The sequence below is a fragment of the Capsicum annuum genome, chromosome 9 (assembly GCF_002878395.1).
Source record: "Capsicum annuum cultivar UCD-10X-F1 chromosome 9, UCD10Xv1.1, whole genome shotgun sequence".
NCBI classification, from domain to species: Eukaryota; Viridiplantae; Streptophyta; class Magnoliopsida; order Solanales; family Solanaceae; genus Capsicum; species Capsicum annuum.
This window is the reverse complement of record NC_061119.1, coordinates 158,550,841-158,560,779: the sequence shown is the minus strand read 5'-3', so window position 1 is coordinate 158,560,779 and position 9,939 is coordinate 158,550,841. Positions and strand designations below refer to the sequence as shown.

The 9,939-nt window shown below is 35.9% G+C and overlaps 1 protein-coding gene across 1 annotated transcript; it reads left to right on the top strand.

Annotated features, from left to right (window-relative positions):
* Positions 1–580: 580 nt before the first annotated feature.
* On the top strand, positions 581–5,373 carry LOC107842417. The gene is made up of 2 exons (XM_016686255.2): positions 581–1,859; positions 4,982–5,373. The coding sequence occupies exons 1-2, from the start codon at positions 828–830 to the stop codon at positions 5,138–5,140; spliced, it is 1,191 nt and encodes a 396-aa protein (XP_016541741.1). The 5' UTR covers positions 581–827; the 3' UTR covers positions 5,141–5,373.
* Positions 5,374–9,939: the final 4,566 nt, after the last annotated feature.

Here is a 9,939-nt window from a genome sequence, read left to right as displayed (position 1 = left end):
ATCCATAAAAGGAGATAGAACGAAACACATTTCGTCAAAGCTTTTTTACATACATGAGCTCCAAAAGAATGGTGATATTAACATGCAACATATTCGTTCAAGTGATAATGTGGCTGATTTATTCACCAAGTCTCCTTCAATTACAACTTTCAAGAAGATGGTGCACAAGATCGGAATGCAAAGGTTCAAGGATGTTCTCATTAGGGGGATTTAATACGTGTTGTACTCTTTTTCCCTTACGAGGTTTTATCCCACTGGATTTTCCTTGTAAGGTTTTTAATAAGGTAGCAAATATGCGTATTATCTATCAATTCGACATTCAAGAAGGAGTGTTATAAATGTACCATATATATAGTGAATGTCTACTTTACCATATACAGTAAATGCCTATTTACCATCTATTGTGTATGTCTATTTATAGAAAAATTACAAACTCCAAGATTAATTTTTCCTTATAAATAAAAGGATTTTCCCTCATTGTAATTCATCCTCAAGGAAAGAAATAAGAATTATTTTCTCTATTCTCTCTACTCTAATTAAATAATTATTATAATAACATCTACTATTATGTGCACTGAACAATTGAATAGTTATTGGGACCTCTACAATTTTTGGACAACTTGTTTTGAAAAATTTGACCTCATGTAAGTTACATACGGTAGTTAATATTAGAAGATCCGTGAAAAGGTTTGCGAGCTCATAACCGGAGCTCGGTAGAGATATCCTACGAGCCTTTGAAATATCCGGCTGTAAGCTTCTTGTATATGAACCCTAGCCCCTAAACGCTTTCATTTGCCATATTGTGAAAACCTATTATTGTACCCCCAATGGAATCTTTGTTTGCAAACTATGCTTCTTCAGATGAAGATGAAGATGAAGTAGAGCACCCCAGCCGAGCTTTCTCATCTCTTCCTCCCCCAAAATCAACTTCTTCATCTTCTTTCCTTTCATTACGCCCACCTAAATCCCTTTCAATAACTGAAGAGGATGATGATGGAGAATTGAGGCCACGTAATGTTGGAATTACTGATAAACGCTTGTCTTCTCTTCCTCAACCTATATCCACATCTTCTTCTTCATCGGTTTTCTCTGTCCTTCCACCTCCAAAGACCACCAAACCAGATCCCCCTTTGTCTTCCTCGGATCCTAAACCCAAAAGGATTGTTCAATTTGAGCCTCCTGTCAACCTTTTCTCTAATAGTGTGGATGAAGACGAGGATGAAGATGAGGACGAGGATGAAAAAGACAAACAAAGAAATAGGTCTGGAACTCTTGCTCAAACTTGTTCGGTTAAGTCATTTTTGTCGAGCATTCCTGCCCCAAAGAACTCCACCACTTTGGGTGTTTTGGGTTCGGGCTCCGGAAGAAGATCTTTGACCATTGAAGCAGATGTCCCTGTTCTTAATCCAGCTAGCTACAATGTTCTAGTTAATGCCAATACAGGGTACAGTGAGGGTTCAAATGTGGGAGGTTTTGATGTTCCCTCTCAACACAATGCTGTTGCAGGTGATTACACTAATTGGAATGCACAGGGTTATGAAGGTTATGCTGGCTATGGTAATGATGTGGCTACTGATTATTCTCATGCTGCTCCAACAGATGTGAATTATGCTGACTATGGCACTTACACTGGTTATGAGCAGTATTTTCATAATTGGACTGATGGATCTAGTGCAACAGCAGCATCAGCATCAGAAATTACTGATACGGCCGAAGTTGCTTTTAGAGTGCCTGGGAAGAGAGGCAGGAGTGATGCTCCACAGAATATTGTTGAGGTGAACCAGGACGAGTTGATGAAGAATAGACCAAGGGAAGACCAGACAAGGCTTACCGGGATTGCCTTTGGGCCATCATACCAGGTACATCTTTACTACGTCTATGAAGTTACTTGTTCTTCTACTAAATTATAAGAAGCATAAAGTTTAATTGTAGTTAATTCTTAGTACTGCATATTAATTTTGGAAAGATGGACATTATTGTGAATGTGTCGTTTGTTATTGGACTTTTGGTTTGAACCATCTGTCTGTGCTAAGTTTGGATTTTTTTTATTATCCAAATTTGTTCATGATTCTTTCTATTGACTTTGAGCAGGATAAAAATAAATCTTAGAGGTTTAGACAGCTGATAGCATTGTGAGATATATTTACTCGATCCATCAATTGTTATAATGCATGTTTCTAGGCGATGTTTACTCTGGACAGTCTTGTATTCTAGCTTCTATCCCTTGATATGAAAAGTTGACAAATGATATTCCAGTGGGAGGATTGAGTAGTTCTCTTTGCTGGTAATGGTAGTTTAGATGTCTTCTCTTGCTTCTTGTTTGATGCTCTTGTTCATTCATCTTGTTGGCATGTTCACACACTAGCAAAAATGTATTTGTCAATTATTAGTTAAGTCAAGTTGAAGTGAATATGAATATTTTATGCATTTTCCTCTGGCATTGTTTGGTTCAATTTATGTTGTTTTTAGTGCTATTACCATGATTTGACTCTGTACAAGTGTTTGTTTCTGGATACCAGAGGAGTTGCGAAATTGAGATAAAAAATATGTTAGACGATAAAATCTCAATTGTGGATAGGCTTGTTCTGAGGATATTAGAACAGAAATCGAAGTACAGTAACGTATGGGTGGATAATATAATGATACCATGAAACAATCACAACTAATCTGGTTTATAAGAGAACAGGAAATGTTGTTGTTTCTTCATATCATCGATGACAGATTTGACTTAGTGTCATTTTTCTTATGGAAATCTACAGGGTAGAATGGAAGTAGCTTCCACAATACTGCACATGTCAAAGCCGTATGCAACAGTTAAATAGTTAGTCAACTGGTTATATTCTAAAATTCAACAGCTAAAGAGCTTCGCGGTAGTCAAGATCTTAAATGCTATCCAATAGAAGAATGCTCAATGTTATTGAAATTGAAGAATGGATGAACCTAGATGAAAATTGAGTCAGGTGGTTCAGTAGACACCTAGGTGGTGATAATGGTCGTTGAATCTGATCATCATGTGGATAAAGGTGGAGATACTGGGAACTCTATACAAATTCTGATCTCATTTAAATAACAGCCAGAATAATATGATCTTCCTTCTCATTGATAAAATCTTCCCTTCCCGTTGGGTTTAGATAAAGAGACACGTGCAAGAATCTGAGAGGGATTTGGAAGGTGAACTAGTTAACTTGAGCTATTAGCAATTGTATTTGAGATTTGGGAGTGGGTTGGGGGTGAGAGTGAGTGTCATGTAACAAAGTGGGTGGGAAGGGCATGAAAGAATCATGGAGATTGGAGCAATTGGAAGGGTGCATTGCGACATTGGCAAATACTAACTTCACGTAGAATACTGCATTTTATCTTAAAAATATGCATTTGTATCCTTTTATTGCCAATTTCTATCAAGATACTTCTTTTTGAAGAATTCCTATTAAGACACTCTTAAATTCTACAAGTTCGACAGTTAAAAAAATAATAAATTTATCATCGACAAATTAACTACATTTGCCCACTTAATTGGGTCAACTATATGAATCTTCTGTATCCATTTTGCTTTATCTGAATCCATTTCATTCAATACAAAATTCAAAGACACGGCAGTATGTTCTTTGAATATCACCTTCATTGTTATTTTTCGAAAACACTTGTTCGACATTCTTACACACGTTAATTTAGCAATGAGTAACTTGATTAGCTATACAATTGTCTCTTCGAGGCGCGCTCATAAACCTCTACAGGGATACCATTTGCACCACAAGTTTTTCTATTCCCCATATTTTTGGTATCCTTCACTTCATTCAAACTCATTCTGCAAGTGAATGAAGATTTTCATCTATTAGGGTGTATAAAGATCTATAAATTGAGCCCCCTGATTTACCTGGGCCCAGGGCCCAAATCAGGGGACGGGCAACCCCTAACGTGACACTTCTAGCTTTCCTGTTGGACATGGGTTTCACCACTTTTCGTTTTGATTTCCTCTTTTGTATGTGCTGCGCCTGTTTCCAGATTTCCATTTGCTGCTTTGATTCAAAGTTGTAAGCATTTTGTCCTTTTCCCCTTTTCTTCACTTATTGATTTGCATTTAATCACCATTCTTAAAGGTTCATGTTTCATTTTAACACAAGAATCCAGGAACTTAGTTGGTGTTGGATAGGACAAAAGAAGGCGGAAACCCCTGTACAACATCAATGTTGTACATAGCTAAAGAAGTCTATCATGTTGCTTCGTATATCTATACTGGCCAAAAGTCGTAAACAACTGTATTTTAACATAAGCATCTCAGTAGAAGCCTTACTTTGAGAACAGTTCTCGCAATCTTCCTTAACCTCCTTGTCTCCCTTGTAGTGCTACCAGAAGAAAAGAGGTCTTTATATACCATGGCCTTCCCAACTGCTCACCAGAAATGCTTAGGAATAATTCCATAATTGTGTAGCAACTGCGCAATGAGGACAAGTGGCTGCTGTTTCCTCATCTTCACCCCACATATAGCATGTACTGCCATATAGCCGATTTGACATGTTTGTGAGTCAATCCTGCAGAAAACATGCAACTTTATATGGTGCTATGATATAAGAATCTTTATTTGCTTGTTTTTAAACTTTAATGTAGTGCACTGAGCTGTCGTGATATAGTTGATATAACTTTCAAAGTACCTGAGATGTGTCATTATCTCATCTCATTATGTTTCTCCTTCCTGCATTTAAGGAGTGAAGGCAGGTGGTGGTTTTGGGTCGGTTTGGTTAAACTTATGAAGCTGATTTTGATTATCTCTACCGGTATTTGACAATCAATGTTCTTTTTTATTTATATGCTTTTTAACCAAATATTGATTGTGAGTAATGTACCGGTCTTAAGAAAAAGGCGAAGGGAATAAATCAGATGAAATATTAATAATAGGCTATACCTACTGCATTTTTTCCTTTACTCTTGTCAATGATTAAGGTTGATAAATGTCAAGTTTCTCACGTGTACATGTTTCTTGTAGCCTGTTTCTAGCAAGGGAAAGCCTTCTAAGCTTCTCAAAAGAAAGCATCAAATTGGTACTTTATATTTTGATATGAAACAAAAAGAGATGGAGCTGGCGGAGCGACGTGCCAAGGGGATGCTAACAAAAGCTCAAACTCAAGGAAAGTATGGTTGGTGACATTAAGCATCAGTTTTATGCGAGGACATGGTGAATGAGCAGCTCCCCCTTGGTTTTCTCATCAAATTTCAGATCTGTATTCTATCGCCTTGTTTAAATGTAATAGATAGTCCTTTTGTTGGCTTTGGAAAAATACTGTAGTTCAATATTTCTGCTGTTCCCTAATAGCAAGTAGTGTGAATACTAATTGTTCTCTGAAATGAAATACAAATGATGGCAAATTATTGATTGTATAGCTGATACTAAATTTGATGATAGGTTTGACACATCTTAGTTTTATATACTGCATTTCAATTTGTTTGTTTTACTTTCTCTTTTTGTTCGTTTTAAAAAGAATGTGTCTTTCTTCTTTTGATACACTTTAGTTTCAGCTATTTATAGGACATATTTAAAACCACAAAGATTAAAGAACATTCAAGGGTCGTTTGGTAGAGTGTATTGATAAACAAATGGATGCATTAGTTAATGAGCATTAATAGTACCTTATTTGGTATCATATTTTTTACTCTGCATAAATAATACTTGTACTAATTATACATTCATCATTTTCTATGTATTAGTAATGCAAGACTTTCAACACGTATTAATTTATTAAATGACATTATCACCCCTTAAATTTCTTTTTCTCGCCTTCTTTACCATATCACACTCCCTGTTCCTTCCCACCATATTAAAAATTGTTCTCTAGGTACTTCCATAGTGCAGCTATGCTGAAGGGTATTTGGGAATGTGTTAATTGCAAGAATAAGATGCCTTGTAACCTGCATCCTGCAAGTGCTCTCTATGGATTGGGTTACAATCCTGATTACGTGGTTTATCATGAGGCAATCTTGACGACAAAGGAGTACATGCAGTGTGTGACAGCTGTGGAGCCTTATTGGTGCCAAAGTTTTTTTCCTTGTCAGATTCTGATATGTTAATTTCATAACATTAAAAAAAAACAGTTTTTTTTGATAGTATGTGTTAACTTCTTTAGAAATCTACATGCGATTTGTTGTTGTTTAAGTTGTTTTGGATATTTAATACCATTTGCTGAATACTAGGAAATGACCATTCCAAAAATATAACATTAGATGATGTGTTGTTAAGCATCTACTTTTGATGTTCTTGTGGATGTAGCTTGGTTTGGTGAAGTTGCGAAGATAAGTCCATGTGGACTTACGTACTAATTTTAGGCATACTTGAGACTAGTAAGCTTTTAGTGTAAGGTTACTTTGTGACTTGGTGAGTCATGTTGGTATTTCCCAAATAATGATTAACGGATAATGGCCATGATATTCCTTATAGATGTAACATTTGACCTACAGAGAGAATATTCCTCATAGTCATGATTAGGACCTATAATTGTGAGATGCCTTATTGATATATTGTGCCTCATAGACGTGTGATGCCTCCTAGATGTGAGATGCTTATTGATATTATGCCTCCTAGATGTGATATGATTATTGATATTATGCCTCCTAGATGTGATATGATATTATGCCTCCTAGATGTGAGATGCTTATTGATATTATGCCTCTTATATATGAAATGCCTCCTAGATGTGAGATGATTATAGATATGCTTTATGGCTTATAGAGATGTTATGTCTCGTGATAGACATGATAATTGATATGGGTTCCGGATATGTATGTGGGTCGAAGGCCGGTATTATAATGATTGTAATTATTTTGGACACATTATTGGGCCCAAGGCCATGTTATTATATACGTTGACCATCCAGGAAGTGTTTATCTTTGTAATGGATGTGATTGTAGTTTATTAATATATTAATGCTTATGGTTTCATTATTTGAATACTGGTGATGGCATGCATAGGTTTGGTACGATCATGATCATTGCATCAATGTTTGATACGATTCCAGTTGGATTATAATCCTATTACTATTGTTAACAAATAAAGGTTAAAACCCTCTTTCTATCTTAAAAAATGATTTTCTTCATAATAATAAATGCCTGTCTTAATAAATAACTTATATGTAAAAGAGGTTGATAATGCAGCTTTTAAAGACTTGGACAAGGCAGATTTCGGTCTATGACTTGATATTACTAATTATTTCGGTCGTGAAAGATTTTGACTCTTTCTGCACTTTTGTAATGATTTATTGCCAAAGTTCACTCTGGGCAATGTATTTACAGATTTACACTATTTTTGGCCACAACTTGAGTCTGTGCACCTATTATCTCTACATATATCTCTCTTTGATATAGGACAAAGAAAGATGCTGCATTGATGATATAAATTCTGAGTAAAACTCGATGATATATTTTAGTATTGATGTATATATATGTGTTTTGATGATTATGATGATACTTAATATATACCTGGTAAGGACGGATGATATTGTGATAATGATATTGGTACCCCGTAAGACCGGAGGATATTGTGATGATTTATTAATACCCAGCAAGGCCAAAGGACATTTTGATGATATATTGATGCCCGAAAAAGTCAAAGGATATTGTGATGATGATATTGATACCCGACAAGGCTGTAGGATGATTGTCGTGATATACCCAAAAGGACAGAAGATAATCATATTGATGTGCTTATGTGTACATCCACCAATTTGAGGCTTGCTAGCCCTATATATGACAACTAAATACCTGACAAGGCTGGATGATGATTATGGTGATGATGGTTATGATGATGATGGTTATGATGATAATGGTTATGATAGAGATGGTTATGACAATGACATTATGATAATGATTATGCACTTTGCATTTATTCTTGCATATGCATTGCCTATCACTAGTATACGCCTATATCTATTAGCCCATATGAGGGAAGAGGGTTGTATTCATATGGATGATGACTATACCTTCTGATGTGTTGTATGCTAATTGAACCTTCTGAGCATGGGGCGATTGGGGCACGTGATAGTCTCAGCTAGGTATTTAGTTGTCCAGACTAGTCGTTTACTCGCATTATTATTGATATTGTTATAATCATTGTTATGGCTAGTTTGTAGAAGATTTACTATTGATTTAGTATTGATATTTGAAGTATGATTCTCAACTCTTCTATCTTACAACTATATTATTATGCATGATCATCTGATGATTTGATATATGGATTAGAACCCTGAGTATTCTAGCACTAGCTCCTCTATGGTTATGAGGTCTTAAAATGACTTGGGCTATACTTTGAGTTGATCTTGTTTATATGTATGTATATAGATTTAGCTATATGTAGCTATGGTATCATCGTATATCCATTCTTTCCTTTATTTGCTCAGATTATATATATTTAATCCTTGGCCTTGTATACTGTTATATATCCTTCTTTCGCCCTTTTATTCTATATTGGTCGGTGATATACAATATAGTGTTGAGAATCCTAAGTATGGCTGGAGTAAGATAGTGCAGCCTTATTAATTCTTTAGCCTTATTATGTTAGTCTCTTGGACATGATTAGGGCAATTTATCCTTATTGTATCATTGGCTGGCTTATGTGGTTGCTGGACATTCTGGTGTAGTTTTCCATACTGTTTCTATGTTATATATATTTGCCTTATCTTTGGAGCTTAGTTGGCAGTTGCCTACTGAGTGCCACATATTTGGTACTCATATTACACTTCTGTAGCCTACAGAATATAGTACCAGTTATCACCATTAATGTGTGTGTTATATGGAGCAGCCATGGTCGAAGACTATTGAGCTCTCAATGTTTGGAGTATTACTTACCTCTGTCTTATATATTAGACTTGCCTCTATGTTGTATTCTGAGGTGGTTGTATCTGTATATTTATTTAGGACCTCTTTTGTATCCTTATTATGCCAGAAGCTTTTGTATTGCTACCATTTGGTTTTGAGGCTATATTATGTATTTGATCTTTTATTACATCTATTCTGCATTCTTTTCTTTCTTTAGTTAGGTAGTCTATTACTTGCTGTTCTGGACTATGGGTTTGGCTTGCCTACCAATGGGTTATAGTAGGCTCCATCATGACCTAAAAAATTATGTCCTGACCAATTGGTATCATAGAATAGGTTTATCGATGTATTCATACAAGAGCTAAGTGTTTAGTAGAGTCCTGTGGATTTGTGCGGAGAAATTCGTAACCTACTTTGGAGGCAACAGGGACATTTATAGAAAATTCATTTCTTAGCTTCTTGTTGTGTATTCGTATTGCTATGGGCCTCAAGCATATTTTTTTGACTCTATTCTATACCAAATAGATGTGTGAGATGGTCAAAATATATAGATGAGACTTTGACATGCATTTCTAGAGCTTTAGCATAGTATCAGACTCGAGTTAGAGATGGATGTCGAAGATCTTCAGTGTCAGCCAAAGGATTTAGGTCCAGCTTAGGCTCCGGTAAAGCTCATGACTACTTAAGCCCTTCAAAGTTCAGCAATAGGGATTCGAGTTATGTTGAAAATCCCTCACACATGTGGATGATATTCTATTCAACGAGAAGTTCTCAGACCAAAGTTGGGCCTACTGGTATTCATCAGGGTTCTTTACTAGTTTTTGGTACGTGATTGGATTTCTCAAGTAGGCCAGGCATTGTCCTATGCTATATCCTTCTGAGCAAGTCATGGTGCATAGAGTTATTAGAGTACTAGTATTGTGACTCCATTTGGCATCAAAGTATTTGATAGCAGTTGGGTTTTTCTTCTCCTAGGTTATTGATTATATAAGCGTCTCAGAGAGAGCATATATTGAGACTTATGGAGTTGGTAGTAAGAGTCCATTCCCCTAGTATTGTGCTATTGGTAGTTCATTTGGGAGAGAGAATTCTTTCAGTAGAGGTCAGTTTTGCTTGCTGCATATCAACTCTACGCCGCCA

What these genes read in the sequence shown, in the direction of transcription:
- LOC107842417 (XM_016686255.2), top strand. Translation starts at nt 828, where the DNA reads ATGGAATCTTTGTTTGCAAACTATGCTTCTTCAGATGAAGATGAAGAT. An exon ending in CCTTTGGGCCATCATACCAG is followed by an intron (nt 1,860 to 4,981) that starts GTACATCTTTAC and finishes TGTTTCTTGTAG; the next exon opens with CCTGTTTCTAGCAAGGGAAA.